A 27,676-nucleotide genomic window follows, 5' to 3' on the forward strand; every position below is an offset into this window, starting at 1 on the left:
ATGCTTGTTGTAACTGACTGAATAACATGATGTTTGTTACAGCATTAAAAGCGACTTTTCCAACAGAGTGCAGACTGGTAGAAAAATTCAGAATCCTTAAAAATGTACAGTATGTCTTATTCAGAGCGCAGGGCTGTGAGCTCTGCAGGGGATGTTGCTTTTCTTGCTGTGCATGAGTCTGGGTTGGACTGCTCACTGTCTGTAGAGCCTGGCTTATCAACATTCAGCAAGGGGAGGGGGCTGATGTAGATGTAGGCAGCAGCTCCACTGTTTCTGGTCTCAGCGCCAAAAAAAAAAAATAATACAAAAAAAAAAGAAAGAAAACAAAAAAAGACTTTAGTCCTATTATTAACCAGTGTTCTGTTCACTATTGTACTTTAGATACTGTAAATGACTCAATCTTTCATGCTCACACTTCTTCCACTGCCTTACTCTGCCATTTGATACACCCTCAGAAAAAAAGGATAATGCAGCATTTTCTAACTCGCCTCTCCTCCGTAGAAAAACTTCCTTTTATTCTGAGAGTGTGCTGAATTTAACTCTGCCTAATTATTGCCCTGGAAATGTTGTCAAGTCCGACTGCTTGGATTTATACATATACCACAAACTTCATTAGATCTTTTTTGTGAACTCATTAATGGATATGAATAAGAAGCTGTAATCAACCAAAATTCAGCAAGTTATTTCTCCCGATGTTCACTCTCCGGGGAGAGAAACATGCTTTCTTCAGCTGGAATTCATGAAGGTCCCGCTGCAGCAGTGCTCATCAAGGACAGATTGAGTCTTCATTTCTTTCAGGCTGACTGAGTACACTGGTAGCTTGGAGAGAGTGGGATTTCAATACAGAATTGCAAATAATACAGAACACAAACAAAGATTTTTTTTTTCCCCCCCCACTCTGCTTTTCAGTTTAGAAAATATGATTTTTTTTTTCATCCCTTTGTGCTGCAAGTTCAATACATTTCTAGTTGTTCAGACTGCTGGGAATCAATTGTATTGTTCCATGTTGGCCTCGTTAGTTTGGAAAGCTGTTGAAAGATTAAATCCATGCTACTAAATTAACAATTGGATTCGGTGTGCCTCTGAATCGTGACTATGAATAAAAAGATGACATGCGATGTTGGTAGAAAATATACTTCTTGAGAAGAGCAGTGTGTTTTTCCTTTTCTAGCTGGGTTTTTCTATTCTGACACCCAATGATCATCTCTAGAAATAAAAAAAAAAGCCTCAATTTCCTCCACTACAAGCCTCTAATCCACTCTGTATATAAATCTGTATAAATTGAAATAAAGTAAGTGCATGTTCAGTAATTTTCTTAAAAGAACTTTTTCAACCAACCATACACCAAAACAGTGTGCAAGTATATTTTTGTCGTTTATGAGTTCGGTTCATTTAACAAAAAATGAAGAAAAGATGTATTACTGTCTGTTCTGAATTTTTTTTCTAATTTATAAGTCTTCTCAACTCAATCTTTTCTTTGCAAAGCTGTTTTGTGTTGCTTCACTGCTCTCCTAAAGTGCTGTACAGACAGACAGACGAATGACACATTCTCTCCATAGCTGCTCAGAAAGGGGTTTCCCTTATGTATCTTAGTACTCACGCAGTGTTTCAAACACTACTGTATGTGCAGGGGCCGCAAACAAAAGAGCCAGTGACTTGGTTTGGAAAGCTCTGAGAGGCCATTGTATTTTTACCATTTTTAAGTCTGCGATAAACTCTTTGCTTAGATGCTTGTGCAAAGCTTGAGCCTTGTCTGTAAAGTCGATAAGGAGCACACCGTGTGAGGCATACTCCCAAAAACTTCAGTCTGTGGGGATCGGTCAAATTGATGCTAAATAAAGCCCTGAGGAAAGAGGGTGAGATGTGAGATGAAGATGTTAGCGAAACATTGAAATCAGCTTTCTTTTCTGCTTCACATCAAAGTCCTCTGTCTCAAAGCTGTGAGTGGTTTTACCTCTCTCCTTTCTGTCAGAGGAACAACAACCCTGCTGTTACTGTGGGTGGCCGCTGTATGTAGCCTGCAGGGTTGAGGTGATCAGTGTGACTGGGTCTTTTTCAACCAGTAACTTTGATTTGATGTTTTGTAAAGAAGAAATCACTGTCAGAGACATGAGGGGAAAATGTACATTTCTGTGAGAATATTTGGTCCCACACTAAATGTATGCCTTTATCAAATGAAATAAATTGTATATGAAACAGCAGATGTCTGGTAAGTGTGATTATTTAAAGATGGAATTTGTAACTTTGGTTTTACAAACTCGTTTGGCGTTTTACTGGGTCAGATATTAGTTTCTGTTTGGTTTCATTTCTGAGTCAAAGTTTTTATGAGTGGAAAATCAATAGAGGAAAAACAAATTTATCTGATTATTCTTTCACTTTAACTAAAATTAAAAAAATAAAACGCTATCAAGTCGCTTAAAATAAGATAGGTGCTCTAAATCTGATCTTTTTGACAATTAGCATCAGGCTCGTCACACTACCATTTACAGTAATCAATTAACACCCCTGCAATCACACAGTAACATTGTGGCCCTTTTAACATATAGATATAACGCTGTCAGTTTACAAGTGATTCTCATTTATCTGCCACTGTTCCCACTTGGATATGAGAGAGAGGCAACTCGTGGTTGCATGAATACACACACAACAAATAAACATTGCATAACCAAAAAGTTACTACAACACACAATGTTTAAACAGCCTTTTACTAACCAGTCTGGATATAAAGTTGAAGCCCTGCATCACATTTCCTCTTTTCCATATCTTACCTTTTCTTTCGCTGAAAGCGTGTTTTTTTTGTGAGTTTCTGGCAGTAAAGGTACATTTGCTTGCCAATAACTTCTGTCAAGTTTCTCTACTGCTCTTTGAACCGACTTCTAGTCATAACTGGGCTCTACTTGTCCAAGTGTGATGGCACTAGCACTGCATCGTCCTGCAAACTGGACACAGCAGTGACTCCTGTCCTGTTCAGCAGTATTACAGGGAAACATGGAGCACCCAGGTTAAACGTCTCAGCCTCACAGAACATAAGTGTTTTGTATAACATTGTAGATGCATACATCAAGTTTGTTTCTAGCTAAAATTGACATATTGCTGTTTCCAAAACCTCTAAAAGATGTAAGAAAGGTGAAAAATTCTTCAACACATTGTTTATTCCAGGGTGTATTCTGTGTGTCTGTCTGTCCGTATGCATTAAGGAGGAACAATGTTAAGCAGCTGACTGCATGTAATGGGTGCTGCCAAAGGCTCCCCTCCCATTGCTGCTGATGACTAATGGTGCTCTTGTCAGCACTGGCAGCAGGATAAATAGCAACAGCACAGGATGAGATAAAGAGGCGCTGTGCCGTGCTTGCTAGCATTAAGCCAGGCCAACTAAATACAAAACACGTGGTGATCTTGTTTTCCCACACCTGAAGCCTCATACATTCATTATGGAGTGGTGAGGTGGGGAGCCTCGAGGTTCCCTTTCCAGTGAAGGGATACGATCATGGAGAGGATTTTCTGTTTCCTTCATTTACCCGTCTCATGAACTTTACAAGCCTTTGAAAAGAGTGACAGATTAGATACGCTCTCCGTCTTTATGTATTAGATTTGGCCAAAGTTACACAATCCTTTTCCTTCGGCTGTCCCTCAATAAGAGATGCTGTGCATTTGTTTGTTTTTTCTTCAAAGAAAGATATGAATATAAAGTATGTAAGTCGCTTTGGATAAAAGTCTGCTAAATTACTGTAGAATAGAACAGAACAAAAAATACAAGTATATAAATTTAAGTTTAGACTTAAAAGTGTCTCATTCTAAAGAATGGTTGCAAAAACAATATCATGCAAAATGACATACTTGTTCTCACATTAATAACAGGTATGCATTGGTAACAGTAGTAGATTAATAAAATCATCACTGAAAGTTTACAAAGCTGCTTTTATCCATCCAAAAAAGGGTTACACAGTCAATGTGCACTAAACGTATCATCATATATTGTTACAATAATGTGAGAAAGCTGTGACTATTAAATTATAAATTATATCATGTGCTATCCCATATTACGTGTTGTGATTTATTTAGTCACCGTCTTAGACATGTTTGAATGAAGCATGAATGAGATTGACAGAAAAGTGGCCATAAACTAAATACCATTGCTCTAACAGGGGGATGAGGACATTCATGTCATGAAATGAATGTACTTTTGTTATATCATCACTGGGAAATAGGAACATAGAAGACAGATAAAAGTTGATATTATGAAATGAATTCCATTTATTGTTGTTGCTTTTACTGCTTTAATGTGTGTACATGAAGTAAAGCTTCACATATATTATCTTATAACTTACTCTATAATAACTCTATAATTACTCTTACTCTATAATAATGCCATTTATCATATTCACAATGCTAATAATCTTGATAGTTAATTGTTAAAAAAAACATTTTCTTCTTTGTAAACCAGTTTATTGATATGTACCTGTAATTGCCTAAATGATAACAGCATGTCAATATACTTAACTGTCTTATAACCTACAAGACAGGCAGCAACGGGCAGCAACCTGCCTTGCTGCCCGTAAGAAAGTTTTAATTTATATCCCAATCAACCAGCCATTACTACAGAATCTGATGTGAGCTATTTTCAGCCCTGACGCCTTACAAAGTGCTTCGCTCTTTTCCATATAACGTGAATGAACTTGTGAGGCACAGTGACGATGTGTCTACAGGTGACTTTTCTGATAAAAGAGGAGCTCTTATCCACAGAATTAAAAATAATATCCACACTATTCTTAATATAAAATAATTACCCCAGGTGTGCTCCAGATGTCTCTATTCAGACACTCTTGGGATGAAACCTTTATTAAAATGTCAACATACAAATGACAGATTTAGACTTCTCTTCACTAGACAAAGTCAGATGATTACACAAATATTTTCTGTTCATGGGAATCATATTTTGAGGGTTATTTTTACAGTTTGCAAAGCAAAATCAGGACCGCTATCAGCTACATTTGGGAGGTTGTGTAAGTCAAGCAAGCAGGGTAAGCCAGAATAACAGAATAAGGCATCTCTTCGAAAAATAAAGAAATGACATAAAGAGAAACAGTAAATGTAATATTTGCATGTTGTACATCTGCTGAAGTGAGAAACATGAATGTTGCGACTGCATGTAGGAAATCTGATGGCTTTGTTCATGGTTTGGCCAACAGCACAACAAATCTAACGTTTGTATTCCTGCCCTGCTGCCTGTAAGAAAGTTTTAATTTATATCAAAACTGGATGCTGTTTTTCAGCATGTTTGTCAGATTTTCTTCCAGTTAATCAACATATTGGAGTCAATGGTTGACATTTTTCTCAGCTCATTAGCTGACTGGCTGGTTAATTGTCCCAGTGACAGAACCGAATTCCTCCCGGAGCAGTTTCAACACATTGTCCGAGTACTCGTCTCTTGGTCTACCCATCCCATTCAGCTGCACAGGCTGGAGGTCTGGGTGGGGCGGGGTGTAGGGCGACGGGCAGTGCAGCTCATTAAGTGTGAACCAGAAGGTGTCCGGGTCCACTTGGATTAAGTGTCGGAAAACGCTGCGTAGAAAGAGAAAAGGTCCCAGGGTTAGCTCTATCAAACAACAATTTCATGTAATCCCAACTGGCCAGGTTTGCTGGTTTGCAAATATTTGATATCATTTAATGGGTGACAAGGGAATTAGGTATCCTACACGAGGCATAAAAGGCATTTCTCAAACACACTGTAACTAAAAACATATATATCGTGTAAAATGAAAACACGAAACACTTCTCTGTTCGCTGCATACGGAGCTTCGCTTTCAACAATTCCAACCACGTCGCATTTGTCTGACAGGAACACTACAGCGCTTACATTCACTAGAAAATGCTGATGCAGGTGCCACCAAGAGCTCCGCATTAGTCGCATCCATGGCAATAGGTGAGATCTGAACTCACATCTTGTTGTGCATTTTACCCTATTACAGCTCAGCACCTCAGACATGATATAGTGAAGGAGGACATTTCAGACATGTCACAGTGTAAGAAAGGACCCACAGGGGACCGGTCTGCAAGTCTGAGACACTGACATTTGGAGTGGATTTTGTCGTTATGTCTTGGTTCATCATGTCAGGTGACCATCTGCGAGCAAACCAGTAGCGCAAATTTACTTAGACATTTTTAAAATGAAAAGCAATTTTTCTAATGAAGCTTCAGCAGATTAAAAAGGATCCAGTGTCAAACCTGAAAATCATCCCATCTAATGCCAAAAAACCTTTATCTAGGTTCAAATAAAAAGAACAAAATAAGGCAATGTTAAAAGATTAAAAATAATTATTATTCCTGTCACTATTGTATTTATCACTAAAGACTTGAATGAAAATTTTCCTTCAGGGAGGTTTGAACAGTGGCCTTTCTGTGTGGAGTGTGCATGTTACGTGTGTGTGTGTGTGTGTGTGTGTGTGTGTGTGTGGGTTCTCTCCAGGTACTCCTGCCTCCTCCCACCCACAATGCACGTTAGGTTAATTGATATGGTTGATTCATCACATCGAAGTCACTTTGTAAAAAAAGCATCTGCAAATGACTGTAGAATAGAATAAAAGAGAATTTTACTCATTTTTCAGGATGCATAACTGCTTTCATGCATCTGCAGCACAGACAGCTCATCAAGCAGAGTCCAGGGGTTTCCATCCTGCAAGTTCTAGTGGTTCCCTGCTACAACCTCTTTGATTCATATGAAAAGGTTCACCAGCAACTTGTTGTCATCTTCTGCACCTGCACATTAATGGCAGGTGCAGATGATGTGTCCCTGCTGCAACACACCCAGGTGTGTTGCATTAAAACCTGCAAGATGGTAGCGCTTAAGGACTGGAGTTGGAGATTGCTGGTCTATTCTGATATTTACATAAAACAGTCCAAGATTTTATAAAACTCACAGCATCCAAATAGAAACATGATGCAAACAAAAGAGAATAATCAATAGATATAAATTATAAAACCATAATAAGAGAAAAACGGGTTTTAATTTGGTGAATTCACCACTGTGTGCCAGCTTTTTTATCCAAATTCCAAACAAACTGAAAATAACTTTAATAAAAGTCCTACCTTAGGCAGGCCTCCTGCAGTCTGATGGGCTGCCTGCAGCTCAGGTAGGGAAGACATGCTTCACAAACAGCATCGAGATCTGCTTCACCTGAGCCAAGACAACACAAGACCTTCACTGGATTTTTTTTTTTTTTGAATGCAGACAATAAAATGCATACAGCTTTTTCATGAAAACAAACACCTATAAAACATAATTATGGCAATGAAGGCAAGGTCTGGAAACATTCCAAAAAAACAGCTTGATTAATCCTCTGCTTTCTGGGTTTTAATGAATGTGTGGCTGCGTGAAATGAAGCTAAATAAACTGTCTCAGTTTTGAGAATACTGGGTAAAAATAGCAGATTGGAAGGTGGAAGGATAATAGAGGAGGAGAAGAAGAAAAAGTAGTCCAAGCCTGGACTTTACCTGTGCTAACTCCTAATGAGCTGAGAGAAACTGCTGAGGCAGCTGAGGAAAAAATTCACAGCAGGTTGTCTGTACATCTCCAGATTTCACACATCCACTCTTAATTGCTGGGGGAAAAAAAGAACTTGCTTTCTTTCCTCTATCCATTTTTTTCCCCCATCTTTGTTTCCTGAATGCGAGCATCTTCATGTACTCTGACACACGGGACTCTGTTCCCTTCTCTGCCTCTCTTCCTGCTCCCTCCATCCAACTCACTTCTCTCTACTCTTTCATCTTCTCTTCCCATTTCTCTCCCTCTGCCTCCATCCTTCCCAGCAGACATTTAGCCATTCCCTAAGCGGCAAACTGGGCTGCCTTTCAAGCCTCATTTCAAAACATGTCTGTCTCCCTCTCTGCTTACTCTATTTACCAATTCAAGCCACACTCAGCTTGAGCAGGTCTGCTCACTGTGAGTCAAGAATAACAGCAGAAGTGCACATTTCAGAGTTAAATGGGATTATTTAGCAACTGCGTTTATCCCTTTTCTTCCCCTCTTTCTGATGCTGCACTCATACCCTGTAGTCTTTTGTGGAATCGAGGTGGTTGTGGGGTGAAGCAGAGAAGTGAGAAATACCATGGAGGAGAAGGCCAGGTGTCGTTAGATTTGGTGGAATTGAAGTTGAAGGTAGATCTGGGGTTGAAATGTATCACTGGCTTCGTCAATCCGCGATGCTGTCTTTCTCTCTCTGTGACTAAGGTTGGTAATTGGCTTGCTGCAGGCATCCCAGAGGTAAGCTGTAGCCAAATCGGTATTCACACGAGTGAGGCTGCAGCCGCCGACTGTTTCTCTCCTGCTCTTTCGCATTCTCTTCATCTCTAACACCAAATCTCTGTTCTTCTGATACAAAAAAGGAGAACTGCAGCAAGATCCAGAGAAAAAAACTAAGTGGATGAACATTAAAAGCTACAGACTATTCCTTCCTTAATGTAGTAGAAAAAATAAATGGTTCCAATAACCTCCTTTATTTAGAGACCAACTTTTTGATTTGGTTTGAATCTATGAAGCCGATTACCAGACATAAATGGTTTTCAAGTGCCCTCCTAGATGTCAGTGAGTTATTGCAAATTTCTAATGAATTAATAAGTAAATGAAACAAACCATGTGTTGTCTTAGTTTAAAAAAAGAAAGAAAGAAAGAAATGACAGGCTCAGGTAATCTAAACAGATGGGCCCATATTAGCCATTACCCTACAGTGGTTTTTGATCAAATCTCTACAGCTAGCTAAAAAATGTTTTAATAAAAAAAAAATAAAATGAAAAAATATATATTTTTAAAGCAAAATTCTAATGAACAAAAGATACAGATGATTTTAGAGTTTAAATCGCGGATGCATTTCTTATTTTAGGCCATGGTTTGTTTTTCTTACGAATAATTCAAGTTAACTTAGAGCTCACGATAAACCAGAGTAACGATAACATGTCCCCGATTGAAGGCCATAGCAGTAACAGTTTGGAAATAGTTCATAAGAAGCTATTCAAATGTGTGATAAAGGACACAGTTAATGTTTTCAAAATGATCTATAAAATGTTTTGTATAACCGACTGTAATGATGACCCATTCAACAGGGAAAAAAAAAGCTCGGAAACAAATGCTAGTCATCTTCCAAGATGTTTTCTGACTGGTGGGGAGTTTCAGGCATTCATTTACAGCCACTTGTGGGTCATCATTACTCACCAGTCTCATATGAATCATTAACGATACACTTTTAATGAATCCAGGTGTGAGCGACGTGGCTCTTACCAGCTCGCTTCTCCGACCACAATGCATACTGCCATGCTGTGAACACATATTTTTAATGCTCCTAAACTGCTTTAAACACTGTGACAATACCAAAGAGTAATGTGTAGGTTATCCTGACTTTATCAGATCGCACAGCAAATCTCACAAACATTTTCACTGCTGCTAAAGACATGTACAGATGGCGCACTTGGCTGCTTTTCTCACCCTTCCTTTGCACATTGTTTAGCAACTCCAAGGGTGAAAAGCTCAGAAAAGCGCAGTGTGGTTAGAAATGATAGCTTATTGCTGCCTACTGTGTCAGTACATGGGAGCTTTTTGTTCCAGACACCGCACTTTGCCACTAACTACCACTTCTGCTTCACTACTGCCGAGTCGGGTCATTTCATGTTAAACAGAGTCCTGAACTGAAACTGCATGCTCTTAACTACATGAACAGCAACTTCACAGAGCAACACTTTTATACCCTAGGATTGCAAACAGATGTACGTTGTTTATGTTTTTCTTCTCAGCTTCTACATTTAGGGATAAATTACATTCTGTACTGAATGGATGAGTTTTCTGCAAGATTTAAGGTCATATTGCACTGCATTTCACAATATACTTCATGTATTCCAGTGTGTAAAACACACAGATTTACCTTTTAAAAGAATATTGAAATCCATTTTTAAAGGCAAATTTTCCTACAGAAAATCCTGAATTCTGCAAAATTCTCCAATTTGGAGAGCCAAATTCCTGTTTCACTGCATTCCACACCATTAGAACCAGTGTTGGCTGAGCAGAGGCTGCAGACAATCCTGCCACCTCAGTGATACATGGTGTCACCAGCTGATAAGTTTTCATCTGTCGGTGATGAGCTCCAGCTGGTGGGTGTTACAGTCATGAACGTAGCGCTATCATCCATTTCACTTCCCTGCTGTGTGAGTGACCAGCCTGGTGAATCCACAAAGCAAAATCAGATCCCAGTTTTACCTGAAAACCACACCACATCTATAATCTGGTATTTCTACAGATTTGCAATTTGTTTTTCTTATCTACGCACCAGCTGTACATTTACGCTTCTGCTGCAACCCTCCAAATCACTTTAAAAAGTGTGAAACAGACATATTTATTCTTTACAAATGACTGTTGCATGTGTTTCATATGGTATTTCTCTGACATACTATGATCAAGTAGTAAATATTTACACACAGAGGATAGGAAAACAGGAAAGAAGCAGTTCTAACCTACATGAAGAGGCTAGTAGTTCCAGTGGGAGTACAGTATTTCCCTTAAGCAGCGTTGGATAAACTGGACATCTGAAGTCAGTATGACTGTTACAAGGACGTCACTGACTGATGAAAAATTAAACACGCTGCTTATTCAAACCTCAACTAAAAAAAAAAAAAAAAAGAAGTTGGGAAGCTGTGTGCAGCGAGACAAAAAACAAACTAGTGTCTCCAACTCCGTTTCAAGAAAGATACCATCCTGCAGGTTTTAGTGTTTCCCTGCTGCAACATACTTTGCCCATATCAGTGGTTCATTAACAGGCAGGTGCAGAAGATGACAACAAGCTGTTCGAAACCTTTTCATTTGACTCAAGTATTAAATCAGAGAAATACTAAAACCTGTTGGGTGGCAGCTCTGGAGGACCAGAGTTAGTGACCCTTGTCATAAACAGATATTTAATCAGAGAAAAGAACATAAAACACAATAATATCAGCTTATCTAAAAAAAAAAAAAGAGCCATTTTTGCTACCCACTGTGTGACATTGTCATTTGTTTAAAACCTGAAAATACATAGAAAGTGAGGACACCTGCTGCTGGACTTCTGAGGGAGGAATCTGAAATGGGACTAAACCTGCTTAACAGTCCTGGCTTTTCTTTGTCATAATTTAAATTTTATGACGCTCCAAACTTTTTCAGTTTTTGAAAAGTCTGAACTGCAGGCAGACCAGTCCGGCACCCAGACTATTCTCTTACAAAGCCAGGTCAGCATTATCGTGATCAGTTATAAAAAGCCTATATCTCCCCCTCTGCATGAAGATGTGGATCTCCAATGGTCACCAATGCATCAATACAGTTAGAGATGCAGGCTTCAGTCTGAGCACAAATAACAAGTCAAAGCTTTCACCTGATTAATGGATGACACGGTGAACTGTATTCACAGACAATGACTTTTCATTAATGTTCCTGAGAAATGGCATCAATCTCATGAAAAAATACATTCCTGAGGGCTGAGAGACAACAGGTATTTGATAGGACTTTTTCCTGTGTTCCATTTGCACAGAGATTTCATTTTCTCATCGTCTGTTTTTCTCTATTTTAGACTGTATATTATTATAAAGTCAGTCTTACAATCTTAAGTTGAGGAACATTATTCTGTAATAACACCATAATTTTAGATATATATTGGCAATTTGCTAAGACTGTCAAACTTTACTCCTGAGGGACTCTTCATCTCTAGGGTGCTCTTTTATATCCAATAATGTTACTGATCTGTTGCCAACTACCTTTAAACAGCTGCGTCTTCTCAACAACACTTTCTGGATTTTTCGTGATGCCCTCCCAACTTATTTAAAATAGGTTCCTATCACAAATTTCAAGATGAGAAAATATATTTATTAAAATGGTAAAATAACACGAAGCACCTGGCAGGTTTTCTACGTTCTGTGAAAAATATATTGGTTTATGAGATTTGAAAATCATCACTTTTGCTGATTTCACAGTTTACAAACTTCCCTTGAGCTACTGTGGTGAAATGGGGTTCAAAGAAGAACCGTTGCTTGGAAGGATGCAGCACCACCCTGTATCATCTCATTTTTCTTTAAAATAAGTTGAATCCAGTGTCACAATCACATTCATAACAACTGTCTGAAATAACAAAATGGAAACAGTGAAATGAGATGTACTGACTGATGTGATAATCAGTTTCCAGTGTTATACAAGACTGTCACCTGGTGGTGAAATAAGAAATAAAGTCACAGGGTTGGGAATGTTTCTGAATGTTTTTTCCCTGGTAAACTGTGTGTGCAGAATTCAAATGCATCTTTTTTTTTTTAAAAACAACTCTGAAGACTGCATTTCAAAGCACTAAATCATTCACTACAACAATATATCATACTATAAATTCTATTTCATACAATCATAACAGATGCCTCCACATACTGCCTTGGAAATTGTGTGCTTGTGATGTTTCTGTTCTCTCACCCAGATCCAGTCTCTGGCATAGTGAGCCAAGGCCCTGCAGTACAGCCAGCTGCAGTTTGTATGCCAGGGTGTGTGTGTAGACCGGCCCAGCCTTGACGCTGATTGGAGCCTGCCTTGCCAGAGAGGAGCTCAGCTTGGGAAGGACATCCTTAGAGACCCGTCTCCTCAGGAAGTCTCCACATGTTTCACCCAGCGTACACAGGACCTGATGCGTCACATTCAAATTCAGACAGTGGTTAAAAAGCAGCAAGGCAACCGTTTCACACGCATGACCAATGAAAGACTAATTCATGCCCAAATTTATACATTAAGAATAAAATAGGAGAAGATATTAAACAAATTCCAACTTCTGGTGCTGGATAAAAAAAGAACCTGAACCTAAATATGTAAAAAAAACAACAACAACAACAACAACAACAACAAAAAAAAAGCCTTTAAGTCTGCAGGCTTGGTCACAACATCAAACTACAAGTGTTCCAGCAACAACTTTCTCTTCAAAGATATGCAGGAAAAAGCCATTCTGAAATCCATTTCAGTGTAAAGACAGATTTGTTTTACAAACCCTGAAGGCTCTGAGGACTGCTAATGGGTCATCAGCTGTGAGTCTCTGCAGGAGGGCTGGCCAGCAGCGATGAGCCATGGGCAGAAGTTCATTTTCTTTCTCACTCAGTACATGTACACACAGCTCGATCACATCCAGAACCTTTGGACAAAGACAAAGCGCACACCCAGGACTGATGTATCTTTGGTTCACACATACATACAACAACCTGGGAAGGTTATATCCGAAGCCCTGAACACAGACACACAGTCGGCAACTGTTTGGCACAGACAGTCTGCCCTTGGCTTGTAATCGCTTGAGTTTGATCGCGGTAATTTGTGTAGACCTCGTTTAGTAGTGATTTTGTTTCCGACAGTGTTAAGACTGTGTGGTGCTGTGTTCTCTTTTGTTTATTCTTTTTAGTGAATAGTCTTAAAGCCCTTTTGGCTCCATATTCTGTCCGCTTATAGATGGTGTTTTAGTTAAAGTTAGAATCTGTTGGGTTAGTTAAGGATTTCTGTTTGCATAGCTACTGCCACTGCTTCACTTTGTGTTTTAGCTTAGCAGGCCAGTTTTGTTTCGCACATTTTCTACTTTGTTTTCCCCTTTTGAACTGGTGGCTTTTTTGAGTTGAGTGTGTATCTACAGATGTTTTGTTGCTTTCTTTTTCATTAAGCAGCTTGACTAAACCCAACACTTGTTATATTACCACCATTTGTTTGGTCCCCATCTCCACTTGTAACAATAAACTCTCAGCACTTCCACATTGAACACCTGTCCACAGTTCTCATTTGTTACGCCTCACATCCCCTTGCAAAGTGGAAACGTAACATTTGTGCTTCTGGTTCTTCACAGCTGAAGGATGAATTGTGCTTAACATAGAATACTATCATCATGCTTCAAAGCTTGTGCATTTTGATAATCAGAACAATCCTATTGGATCTTTAATCATAAAAATCCAATATCTATCAAAACATCCCATTATTTGGTACCTTTAGTCGAAGCCTAAGGCTGGGGTCAGACAGCAGGTGAATACATCGCTCCATAACATCTTTAGTGATGCTGAGGTGTAACGGCAGCTCTGCTTTCACATCAGGACCACCATCATCTTCAGTATCCTCACATTCTGCAGGAGGAGGGATCTCTGGAAGGACAGTATGTGGCGATGAATCCCACAGCAGCCACCCAAAATATTTTATCTGTTTATGTTCAAATGCTATGTTCACAAGACCACTTTTCCCCTTGAAAAACAACAAACATGATCATTCTAATAAAAACTTCACAACATTACAGCGATTTTGCAGCTCTGTTTAGTCCTGGAAGAGACTCCAAATTACCAAGGTCCTCTGTGTCTTCCTCCTCTATCCCAATACCCTCTGCCAAGTCTTTCTGCTTGCGATAATCCAGCAGGAACTGGCGAATGTTGAAGTCTTCCTGTTCAGTGGAGGCTTGCTTGGAACTGGCAGACTTACTGATCCTGCTGCACATGCAGGGGAACCATCTTGCTAAAGAGATTAGAAGAAGAAGAAAACAAAAAAAAACAGTATGACCTACTAATGTAGCTTAAATTTAGTTCAGAATAAATCAATTTAAACAAAAGTTTTTATTTTTCTGTTAGTTAAAGATAAATGAGGTGATACAGCTTTATGCCATGTAGTCCAACATGACCCCTGAGGTAGTGTGCAGTACAAACATTTTTATTGTTTCTGTGACATGTGAAGCAGACGGCTTATAACGTCCATGAGGATTTATAGCTATCCTGTTAACACCAAGAATGAGGCTGTATAAAAATGACTCGCTCTATGGGATAGACGACATCACTATGGAAAACTTACCCAGTGCCTTCATGAGCGTGTGCAGCACAGAGCAGAAAAGAGCAGCTGAGTGGTGATAGCTGAGATCTAGAGCCATCAGTACATCCTGAACAATGTCCCCGACCAGCGGCAGGAGGCTGCAGTCCGAGTGAGTTAACATCACTGTTAACACACGCGGAGCCTGGCCAGCACAAGAGAAGAAGATTTCTTTTTTTTTTTTTTTTTTTTAAAGTGAATCCTACAACTACTTTCCAGTGAAGTTTGGATGTTGAGATAAAAGTAAATAACAGAATACAAAGATTAGCAAATCCCTTTGCACCTATATTCAACTGAATCCTCAACAAACACCACATATTTAATGTTCAAACTGATAAACTTCATAACAGATGATATGATAAATGGAAAAAAGCTGACAGAGGCCTGTTTGCCACTGTCTTGTATCACCTTTCCATTGAACAAAATGGTGGACTTCACCCCCCCATCCTGGTCTGTGAAGGACTGAGCCTTTTGGAGGATGGTGCTTTTATACCCAATTATGACACTTATGTGTTTCCACTCAACTTGTCCACCTGTGAAATGCTCCAAACAGGTGTTCTTTGAGCATTTCTCAACTTGCCCCGTCTTGGAACGTGTTGCAGGCATCAAACTCGAAATAAGTGAATATTTGCTAAAAACAATCAAGTTGATCAGTTTGAACATTAAATATCTTGTGTTTGTCGTGTATCCAGTTTAATACAGACTAAAAGGATTTGCAAGTCATTGAATTCTGTTTTGTGTTTTACAAAACGTCCCAACTTCATTAGAATTGGGTTTTATATAACAGTCATTTTCATGTTTATGTATTAAATCCCTAATTTCTACAATTATTGTTGATGCATGCACTGATATTATGCTTTTTAGGTAAAAAAAAAAAAAAAGCTCTACCTGTGGGTGTTGAGTAAGTCTCTGCAGGTTTAGTGAAATGTCATTGAGCAGGTAGTCTGAGTTCTCATTGATCAGCTCCTTTAGGGAGGAGTAACCGCAAGCTTGACTGATGTCCACCATGGAGTTCAGCGCTGCCTGGCTGACAAGCAGCGTTTCTTCACCGGCTTTCTCCAGCACAGGGTACAATGAGGTCATCAACAGTGGACAGAAGTCCCGGCCCAGAGCCTGGGCAAAGCAGGCGATGCCCTCCAGCTGGATATACAGCTGCCAGATGTTACTGTTGAGCTGGTGTATGGTGGAGGTGGATGATGATGATGATGGTGGAGGTGAGGTAAATGCAGAAGGAATCACTTGGAGAGAACTTGCAGCATTGTTGCTGGCATCACTGGATATGGAGAGGAGTCCGGATGGACTCAGCAGCTACACAAAGAACAAAGATTTTAAACTGGTGAGTTTTGTGGAAAAATAGTCAATTCAAGCGTATTCACAAAATGAAAAAAATAAAATAAAACACTGATTGCAAATCCCTTTCCTCTGAAACGCTTTTAGATTTTAATGCGAATAACAAAGAAAAAAGGAGAATTGTGAACTTTTAAAATCTCACCTGCTGATCCTGACGGTCTCGGTCTGTCTCCACACTGACAGTTATCAGGTGCCAGTTGTTCACACTGGTATATTCCTCCATGATTGACGTCACTGCAGCTTTCAGGTCTTCTTTGGAGGCAGGATGTCCCTGAACTTCAGTGTCCAATCGCTGACCTTGTGTTGTCAAAGCAATGCCTGCAGCGCCTCGAACAATCTCATTTAGCACCATGGCAGCCTGCTTTCTGTACACCGAAGACTGGCGGTACAAGTCCAGGAGGTGATCAGTCAGCAGGTAGATGTTGCCATAGAAACCTGTAAATAGGAACAGAAAAAGCTAAAGCAAACTAAGTACAGTTATGCATGCATGAAAATAAAAAAATTTATGAGCAAAGTTTACAAATGATCCATGAGCGCACACCTAATGTCCGACAGATCTCCATGAGCACACAGAAGATCTTTTCATCTGTGAAGTAGAGAAAATGCTTCCTCTGTCTGTGAGCAGTGTAGGCATCATGAGAGCCTGAGCTTGTCCCAATGGTACCAGCGTAACTCCTTTCTTCCACAATACGAACATCCATCACATCCAGCTCAAGCACCTAAAGGCACAGACAAGAGTTTGATGTGTTTTTTTTAAAAAATATTTTACCGAGACTTCCTAAAGACCAGACTACAAAACAGGCAGGGCTCTACCTTATTCACACATTAACTATGACAACCGCTGAAAGGCCAGTGTCACATTTGTACTTGTTTTAGAAAAGAAATTATTTTGATGATGCACTTTACAATATATTTATACATGTGTCAACATGTAAACTTTTGCAGAGTGACTAAAAAGCGGGCAGCAGAGCTCAGGTGGTAGAGCAGGTTTATCATCGTCTGTGAGATGTCTGATAGATAAGCTCAAATGTAAACGTCTCTCAAATGCTGATGTTTTAATGTCAAAATGTCCTTAGGAACAACATGGAACTTACGTGCTGCCAGCTGCAGGAAACTGCCTTTCATGGCAGCTGCACAACAGCTGGTACAGTATGTGACACGAGAAAAGCTTCATTATAAGGCTGGTTGCTGCTGTAAGCTGGTCTCAAATATTCTGACTTACATGGATGAATGATGTGATATTAAGGGAAATCATGCAGTAATCTTTTACTTATGTAAATATGATGTAAACCTTGTGATAATGAATGTCAGTATAATGGGATTAAAGAATATAATCCGTTATCTGAGCAGTTCTCACCTTCTGTACTTGAAATCAAGCTGAATTATGGGATTTTCCTTAGTTATATCTATATCTATATATATATCTATATATATATATATAGATATATATATTTCTATATATATATATATGCTCTGTAGAACTTTATGGGGTCTTTTCCCCACATTGACAAAATACAACTATCTGTTGATGCTCCAGGTATGAGTATTTGCCAAGATTCTCTCAAGTGACAAAGAATTTATACACAAGAATCCACTTTCTGCACTTTAGTAAAACAAACACTGTCAGATATATTTTCCTGTCATATTAGATATGTTATGATGACTTTATTACAAGTAACTTATATTTTTACGTCTTAATTAATTTTTTTGGGGCATTATCAGAAGGCTTTCTATTTGCCTTCACATACACCTTACCTGGTTAAATTGCTGACTTCATATGATATACTTGGACATGACATGTTTCGATATTTCAGTGCATTAGGTTGAACTGCATCTGCATTTTCTGGTTTCTGTTCAAAGCTTCGTTCAATATTTCACTTTGTTTTAAGGATTTAATGGGTATCAAATTAAAAAAAAATTCAACTAACTTGAATGTTTCAAGGTTTACATCACAACTAGCTCCTCATCTCAAGTGTTGTTGCTATTGGCTTAGCATATCCTCCTAGATTTCCCCTCAGTGTACATGTTTGAATAACACCAGCATCATATTAAAAACCTTTATATATTTAAAACTGATAACCTCCAAGATGATGTAACTCAACATAACATGAAGAGAAAAAGAGTTGTGCTGATAGGAACAATGGGTTAAATATGGAAGGAGAATCATTCATGAGAAGACCAAATATGTAGAGATCATTGTATATTAAAATCTTACATTTAAATTCATGATTGCTGTTAAATAACACTAAAGGTGGGGGATTAATCGTTATTCAAATTCAAGGGGAAACCTGGCTGTGACATTACCTGCATCAGTGCTTTTGAAATCCTCTCCAGATGTGCAGCAGAGTTTAGCACCACAGAGATGAGTGGCCCCAGGATTTTTACATACCCCAGAAACACATTGAGGACAAACAACTTCTTCTGGTCGTCAGATGTCCTCATTAGTCTGGGAAGGGATGTTGCTAAAGAGTGGAGGTTCTCAGATAGGACATCGGTGAACGTCTGACTGCTGTTGTGCTGACTAGTGACATCACTGCTGCCACGGCAGCTCTGATTCCTCTTGGAAATCTCTCTGAGAGCAGCCTCACACCTTGAGGAAAGAACAGGAACTTTAGTAAAAATCTTGTGACAATTCATTAGGATTATTGTTATTTACGCAGCAACTGATGAGCAAACCAACCTCTCTCTGACTCTGTGTTCTTCGTCATTGACTGCTCCCACCAGTGCTTCCAGCAGCGGTCCCACACACTCTTTCAGTGACTGACAACACCTGGCTAGCAGGTGGTCAGCCAACTCCACCATCCCAAGTCGTACCCTCCAGTGCAGGTGGGCTGAGGTGCAGGAGATGATCTTCTTCAGTAGCAGAGACAACTTCCCTGTTGTGTTTTTCACCCAATCTAGTGTTCGCTGGACTACAAGCTGTCCAACCCTACCCAGTTCTGATGGGGGAGACTTCCATTGCTCATTTGTCTGCAGCTGGGCATCTTCCATTACCAACCCTACAGAGCTGGACCACACCTAAGTTATAACAGGAAGAAAAAAGTGGTGATTCCCCTAAACATTTAATTATTTAAGCTCCATTTAGTAGTTAATGCAACACTTAATGTACCTTGATGGCCCTCACTGTAACAGCATGTCCTTGTCTTAGATCTCCTGTGATGATCCTTGCCACAGCTGTAGTGATTCCAGGCAAGAATGAAGCCATGGTGTTCCCGACAGCATATCGCTCATCTGAAGTTGGGACTACATGGTCCTGAGCGCAGTCACACTGCAAAGCCAAAGCTTGGAGGCACTTCAAGGCAGCTACCTGTATATCCCGAGACTTCTCCTTCTCACCTAAAGCAAGCAGCAGTGCTACAGCAGAACCCAATCCAGGCAGCATGACCGGTTCGTAGAGTCTGAACACTATGTCACCATAAGCCGCGTGAAGCAGAGCATCCAGGCACCTCAACACAGCCAGTTTCAGCTCCTCTGACGTATCTGCAGGCTTCCCAGGGTCCGTCGGACAGCAGAGGCAGAGACAAAGCTCTGAGAAGAGGTCCCGGAGGGTTTCCCAGTTCTGAACACAAGTGTTCTCCAGAACATAACCCATGGCTTCAGCCACAGCCTGCACCAGCTTGTCCTTCTTGGTCCCAGGCACTTTAAGGCAAAAGCGAAGAGGAAACAGAACATATTCCAGGAGTTGCTGCAATGTGGCATCATTAACTTCTTTTAACTGGCCACTGAGCGTCTCCACATTGGTGACAGTGGGCTCACGGGTCAACAGGATACAGGCCGGTCGCAAATAGGCAAAAGCAATTTTTGGATCACTTATCTGAGTCATGGTTGGAGGCATCACAGCAAGGGCCACTTCTGTGAAGGAAGAGACTAGAAACACAACAGCAATTAGTATCAAGTAACTTACAGTGTGTCTTAATGGTATGATCACTTTTTTTTTTTTTTTTTTTTTTAATTATCTTTATGGAAAGATTCCAGTTTATAGATTCTAGTTGTAAAAATTATGGAGGGGGAGTTTTTGATTTAACATAATGCATTAAATTCTTTAAATTATAACCAGAATATATATTATGGTATGTATATATTAGCTAATGTACACTAGTTAAATTGAAAGACAGAAAAAAGACTTCAATGTATTTTGAGTTGCAAATTGTGATGGATCTAGAGGCGGGGAATGTAAACAACGCTGGTTTTAAAACTTCAGATCATGCCTGAGAAATGATTGTGTCCATGACAACATCCAACATGCTGCTGAAACTGCTCTGGAAAACCAGAGACATAAAATAAACAGCCTACCTTCACGTCAGCGGTGTCGAGATTTGTCGCTGGAAGGTCATTGGTGGGGTTTTACTGGAAGCTATATACGTGAAGAAATGTATAATTGCATGTACTGGTTAAGTTACTGGTGCAGTCCAGATAGACAACGTCATGACTGTGCGTCACCGACGCGCAAGTTTGACGAAAGCAATGCTTCCGGATATTTTCACAATAAAAAGAGGAGTATTTATTATAGACAGATTTTAAACTATATTGGCAGCATTGGTCTGTCTGTTTGTGAGCAGCCTTACTCAAATAGTTATGGGTGGAGTTTGGTTAAATTTTCGGGAAAAGTCAGAAATGCAATATGGCTGGAGTGATTAGATTTTGGGGGTTTCTTTATTAGTGGCAAAATTTTTTGCCAATGCTTCAAACTAAAAGCGACCGTCTATTATCAGTGACTTTGTTACATATCTATTATCAGTCTTTGTTACATATAACAGTTTTATAGCAATGCAAAATACACTACTACAGTGTGCGATGAATCAGGATCAGCAGCTTTACTACATGCCAGAATGTTCACTTTTGTGCACAATTGGAACACAGCTAAATAACGTTCTCTTACGTCCAAGGCTGGATTATCCCATGTGGGGCCCACATAAGGCCAACACCAGCAGTTTGAACATGAAAAAATGTATATAAAAACCAGATGTTACACCACAGTGTCTAGTGTATTACTACTGGTACTACTGGCTGAGAGATGTTAGAAACGTCATTTTGCAGTGTATCATTCACAATTTTTACAATGTTATGGTGTGGATCGGGGCCGCTGGAACACTCTGGGCCCAGGGGCCTGTGCACTTTTAATCCGGCCTTTCTTACGTCGAATCCAACCATGTTGATAAAACTTTAAAATTATTGCTTTATTATGAAAGAATATTTTTGTCAACGGAAGTCCTTCTTTTGCTTACTTTCGCTAACTTGCTATGAAGCTATCGTGACTATTTTGTCAAGCTTACTGAACTGCTCAAACGTCTCAGACGAAGCAACTTTTATGGTCCTTACTTCTTCTGTAATATCAATGGATGCCAGACAGGTTCACTAGTACTAAGGTAATGAAATTGCTTCTATAATCTGCAATAAAAGTTAGCGTAAAGGTAGCTAACAGCTAAAACAATGTTCTATTTCGTTACATTTCCATGATAAAACCATTGCTTGGTCAAACCTTTGGGGGGTATATGCTTGTAATCTATTTAATATCACTGGAAGATCTTTAAATATTTCAAATATATTTTCTTTTAACTGTCAGCACACCAAGCAAATCGTTCTATAGTGTGTGCATATACATGTACAAATGTATGTGTATATTTACATGTACATATGTGTGTGTATATATCTATATATAATAGTTGTGCTCATATTTATTCATACCCTTTCATTAAAGAAGGAAAGAAACAGCTGCCTGTAAAATGAAATTGACTAAAGTAATAACAAATAAAAAAATTTAAAAAAAAAAATCCTTACATTTTGTTCTAATTCTGGTTCAATAGAAATATTTTTTTAAAAAGCAAACAAATAAGATAATTTATTATATATTACATCACTCATAAACTAATATTTTGTTGAACAATCCTTTAATGTTTCCCCTACAGTCAGGTGTTTTCTCTTCCTCTCAGTCAGACTTGACAGGTATTTTGTCCCACTGTTCAACAGAAGAGTGCTCTAATTTGTCCAGGACTAATTTGGTTTTTTTTTCCTTTTTTTTTTCTCTCTTTCTTCAACTAAATTAAATGAAAAAACAGTGTCTTTTATTACTAAATTATATTTTTGCAAATTTTAAAGTTATTGTAATTCTCCAATTATTTGAGTGACTGTTGTAAATTTAGCCTTTCCTTTAATGAAAGGGTATGAATACATATGAGCACGACTGTATATATACACATATATATATATATATATATATATATATATATATATATATATATATATATATATATTTATATATATATATACATATTTATATATATACATATATATATATATACATATTTATATATATACATATATACATATTTATATATATATATATATATATATATATATATATATATATATAATATATATAAATATTTTGTTCATTGTGACCCAGTTTGGCTGGATGCGCGCTTTCCCTACTAAAATTTCAGACAATTTCATCCTTGTTGTTATCATATGGCCACCGAAAAATGACTGAGTAGATGGTGATCTGTCTGCGGATATGATGAGCAGCCCCTCCTTATCTTTTTGTTTACTCACTTTACTTTTCTACACTTTCCACAATTTCTAGACTTTTTGTTTTTTTTCTTTTCACTCAGGCCTGTTCGGTTGTTAATGCTCACCTTTCTTGTCGTACCCAGTGCCAAGTTGTCAGCATGGATGAAGAAACCCTTGAGGCTGCAATCGCTGCCTATGGAGCCCAGCTGCAGCAGGTGGAGATAGCCCTGTCTGCTGGCCTGGACCCAAGCCAGCAGCCAGACCTGCTCAAACTAAAGGAAGACCTTTGCCAGTTGATAGAGCTGACGGAAGCCAGCTTGGTGTCTGTGAAAAAGAGTCGACTTCTGGCCAGCATAGAGGACAGTAATGGACTGCAGGTACACGCCTCAGAAGACACAGCGGATACCAGCAGGGGAAATGATAGTCTGGATGCTGAGTTTGCTGCTTTTTACTCTGAAGTGGGAGAGTACTCTGGTAGTAGCTCTGACACCAGAGAGAAGGATACGGAAGAGGAGGAAAGAACAATTAATTGTGAAGAGGAGGATGACGAAGAAGAAGAAGAAGAAGAAGAAGAAGACGACGAAGAAGATCCTCTTAGTGGTACAAAAGTGAGAGCACCCTACAGGACGACTTGGGGAACACTGGAGTATCATAATGCTATGGTGGTGGGATCCGAGCCACCAGATGGAGAGGAGGCACAAGTAAAGGTGCTCTACATCTACCCCACACAGAAGTCTATGAAACCCTGTCCATTCTACCTAGAAGACAAATGTCGTTTTCAGGAGAATTGTAGGTAAGATATTGTTGGGTTTTTCTTTTTCAGCCCCACAACTGTGTCTATGTGTTCAATTACTTTAAGTGTCAGCAATCTGTGTAATTATTAGACAAATACACTCTACACTTAAGTATAGAGTTGCAATGTGTGTGTGTTTGTCTATTGGTCCCTCCCCTTTACATTGAAGAGTTTTGCTTTCGGGGTCATCCGACTTGGAATGTGATTTTATTTAGAGTCAGTTCCATCTTCTTTATTAGTAACTTTAATTTGTTTGAATGTCCGTTCACTCTACAAACAAGTTCTTAAGGTTTTATGTCGTCATTTAAGGTTTTCTCATGGTGAGGTGGTGTGTGTGTCTGAGCTCCGAGAGTTCTTGGAGTGTGACCTCAGTAATCTGGAAGAGGGCTCGTCCTGCTTGGTTCGACACGAGGACGGTATCTGGTACCCAGCCAAAATAATAGGTGTTTTATTCACAGATTTATTTATTGAATTGTTACAACTACGTGTTTATTCCTTAAAAGAACTTGCAAGTCATCTGAATATGGGATTTATTGAGGTGGATGTTTCCTGTCATTGTAGAAATTGACAGTGGTTTCTACACTGTGAAATTTGACTCACTGCTGCTGAAGGATGCTGTGGTTGAGGCCGACTGCGTTATCCCGCCTTTGAGGGAGGATGACCCAATTTCTTCTGACTCTGACGACGCGGGTGACGGTGACATTGTGGCGTATGCAAAAGGTATTTGACCTTTTTTTTCATGTGAAAAACCAACCTGTTGCAAACCACAGCTTTTTAAATCTGTCATTAAAAGGTAGTGAAAGGTTTCTATTTTTATCCTTCCAGTTCTAGACGCTGCAGCGGAGTCTGCCGTAGCCTTAAGCAGCGATAACTTTGGAGGCTGGGAGGCACATACAAGAGGAATCGGATCCAAGCTCATGCTTAAAATGGGCTATGAATATGGGAAAGGTGAGTGTAAATGTGCAGCAAATGGTTTATGTCTAGATTCACTGAGTTCTCTCCTGAGCGCAGTAATTTTGTGAAAGATTCCCTGCTAAAAAGCTGAATGTTACTGATTTGGTAACGTAGTGGGATAGGTAGCTACTTCTCTTGTCTTAGTATAGTCAGTGCGACTCTTGTTGAATAAGAGCTGCAATGTGGCATAGTGGTTAGCACTGTGGCCTCACAACGAGAAGGTCGCTGGTTCATGTGTGGATGTTCTCCCCCGTGTATGCTTGGTTCTCTCATGCATGTTAGGTTCATTGGTTGCTCTAAATTGCCCATAGGAATGAGTGTGAGTGTAAGGGGATTTTTGTCTCTGATGGACTGGCGAGCTGTCCAGGGTCCCTGTCTTTCGCTCAAAGACTGCTGAGATAGGCTCCAGCTTCCCCGTGACCCTTCATTGGATTAAGCGGCTAGGAAAATGAATGAATGAACACTAAATAAAGCATGAGAATGAAGCATTATGAGGTGTACCAGTATTTACTGTCCACTTAGATCAGCACAATATTCTAAGAATGGTGCTTGACAACAGATGTAGTCCCTAACTCTGAACGTACAACACAAGCAACCATGCAGTTTTTGAGGATGAGTGAGAATTTTTCAGCCTGAAACATGACCTCCGTGTGGACAATCTTTATTTTCAGGAAAACATAAACAGCAACTATAAACAGAAATTGCCAGACAGAGATTAAACCAAATCAACATCCAAATATTAAGATTGTATGTTCCTCTTGTTTCTCTGTCTACCCAGGTTTAGGAAAACTACAGGAGGGTCGAGTAGAGCCAGTGATGACAGTTGTCCTGCCGAAAGGTAAGTCTCTGGACGAGTGTGCAGAGCTCACCCAGAGACGCACCCGGAGCAAAGCTGCTAAAGACGGCACACAGACCGGCCGTCCAAAGCGGCGCAGAAAGCCTCGGATCACCAGCAGAGGGAGCCATACTGTCTTTGACTTTCTAAACCGCAAGCTGGGAGGCAGGAGCTCAGATCCTGCTGGTGGGGTTGCTCCTGCACCGATGGCGGCAACCGGTGTGGAGGCTTACAGGGGCGGCAAAAGCACCAAGAGGACTCTGAATGTGAAGCTTTTCCAGGCGGCTGAGCGGGTGTCCCAGACTGAAAGGGAGATCCAGAAACTCAATGAGTTACTCGGCAGACAGACGGGCAGGTCAGTCCTGGATTCTGAATAAATTACTGGAGTTTTATATATTTATATCTAATTTTATTTTGGTTTAGTTATGGAACTGATCACAAATGAATCAACATGTTGTGCGTAAATAAACTACTTACACAACTATTAATTATGAGTTCCATTATGATGTGACATTGTAATTATACGCTCTGAAGAATAGACCGAGGTAGTTGTGTAACTGTAAATAAATTGCTGATACGGTGAGGAGCCACTAAAAACAAACTTGACTTCCCTCCACCCCCACCCCCTCTTCCTTCTTTTTAAAGGGATGCATCCAGAGTGAAGCAGCTGGAAGAAAAACTGTCGGCAGCCCGACACCTGTTGGCCCAGCAGAAAGCGCATGAGCTGTCCATCCAGAAAGAGCACAAGAAAGCCGACACACACAAGAAGATGACTGAGTTTTGAGCTTGGCTTTTGTAAAGACCTGGCAGAGAAAGGGAAGCAATGCTTGCCTGAAATGATTTGTTCTCTCTTCCTTGTCCGTTTGCTGCAATACTATTTTCTGTTTCTTCTTCTTAAAAAAAAAGAAAGGTTTTAGCTTAATTTCTCACCATCATGGATCTGAGCAGGTAACAGGGTTGACTTTCCGCTGTGTGGCCCCGTGCATGTCAGATGTATTCAGTGAAAACGACTGATTGCATTCAAACTGTACAATTTGCAATAGTGTTTAAAAAAAAGTTCTTTTTTTTTATTTGTGACAAACTTCTTTTATTTTGATTTTTAAACCACAACTAAACAACTTGTTTGGAGAACTTTTTTTTTTTTTTTTTTTTTTTTTTTTGTATTTTAATTTCTTTGTCAAAACTACCCTGTACAAAACTGAACTACAGTGAAAATCAACCTGTGCCCCATCATTTCTAATGTGTTTTTTGTTATTCCTTTATGGGAGAGATTTCAGTCCTTCTGTCCAGTTCCTGCTGCAGCGCTTACTGTAGTTTACTTTGACTTTCATGCTGATTTTAAAATGACATCCTCAGTGGTTGGGAGACCTTTCCAGAGTTTTAAAGTCATGCCCACGCCTCACACGGCTCATACAAAGTATCTTTGAAGCTACAACTACAATATTTCTATTAAATAATACATTTGGGGAGCAGTTTGTCTGCTTTCCAACTTGGCACACATTGTCCGGAGGCGGGTCGGGTAATTACTGCATCCAACTTGCAGTCTTTCAAAAAGTCGGAATCCTAATGTTAGCCACCTGTATGTTCATATAACTTTATAACTATATTCATAGTAATATAGCTTCCCTTTTATTGGCTTTTTCTCATCTGACTGTAGTGGGATATAGTAGCAGGGTGACATTTAAATGCCCAGAACACCTGCACTTAAATCACTCCTTCCTAAAAGAATTGGGTATGTCTGACAGGTATGCCAGTTCGCTGCTGCCTGAGTCCATAAAAGGCAAGTTTGAGAAACCATCAAATCACTGCAGTTCTGCTCTTCCTCAATGGAAAGAGATAATACTAAACTTCACACTAAAGCAATAATAGCACGACTAAGATACAGTATGAGCCACCTATGAAGTGTGTGGACGGAAAGCCGAGGGTGGAAACGTGCAGAAGTAAACCTTCAGCCGTACCCTGAGGGAAGCTCCACTTTAGCAGCACAAGTTGTGTTGAGTGGCAGCACACTGACTGCCGGTGACAACATGGAATTTGCTGATTGTTGAGGAAAATTGAAAACTGCGCTGTGGTGGTGGTGATTTAATGGGATCCTTTGGGGGTATGTGGTGCACACTTCACACCATCTATACACCTGAGGTCTGAGGGAATTGCTCCCCCAGCTAGGCAGATTCATGGTATGTGTTGTCTGCGTTGTTTGGCTTCTGCATGCTCTACACACTCCTGCAGACGTCTGTCATATGAGTGGATGCAGACAGACCTGTTAGGGTAGTTTTCGCTGCTAATCGGCACTCATCAGAGCCTGGATTATGTGATTAAGGAGGTGTGATGGGAGAATTGATTGGGAGGCTACCTTCCTTGACAGGCATGTTACTTGGGAATTCTTGTC

General features: G+C 39.7%; 2 protein-coding genes across 2 annotated transcripts; one reads left to right on the forward strand and one right to left on the reverse strand.

Moving 5' to 3' along the window:
• Positions 1-5,210: 5,210 nt before the first annotated feature.
• tti1 (TELO2 interacting protein 1) lies at positions 5,211-20,621 on the reverse strand. Its single transcript, XM_079239853.1, has 14 exons — positions 20,492-20,621; positions 19,308-20,065; positions 18,879-19,216; positions 18,503-18,788; positions 16,740-16,917; positions 16,341-16,633; positions 15,737-16,156; positions 14,834-14,993; positions 14,336-14,503; positions 13,991-14,142; positions 13,020-13,160; positions 12,458-12,662; positions 7,087-7,174; positions 5,211-5,562 (listed from the first exon to the last, which is right to left on the reverse strand). Exons 2-14 carry the CDS (start codon positions 20,031-20,033, stop codon positions 5,343-5,345), a joined length of 3,375 nt encoding a protein of 1,124 aa, XP_079095979.1. The 5' UTR covers positions 20,034-20,065; positions 20,492-20,621; the 3' UTR covers positions 5,211-5,342.
• An 811-nt stretch (positions 20,622-21,432) lies between these two features.
• Positions 21,433-26,386, forward strand: zgpat (zinc finger, CCCH-type with G patch domain). The gene is made up of 7 exons (XM_079239855.1): positions 21,433-21,564; positions 22,849-23,498; positions 23,808-23,941; positions 24,060-24,218; positions 24,324-24,446; positions 25,231-25,642; positions 25,933-26,386. Exons 1-7 carry the CDS (start codon positions 21,538-21,540, stop codon positions 26,069-26,071), a joined length of 1,644 nt encoding a protein of 547 aa, XP_079095981.1. The 5' UTR covers positions 21,433-21,537; the 3' UTR covers positions 26,072-26,386.
• The last annotated feature ends 1,290 nt before the right edge of the window (positions 26,387-27,676 follow it).

Source organism: Telmatherina bonti, assembly GCF_933228915.1.
Source record: "Telmatherina bonti genome assembly, chromosome: 4".
NCBI lineage: Eukaryota > Metazoa > Chordata > Actinopteri > Atheriniformes > Telmatherinidae > Telmatherina > Telmatherina bonti.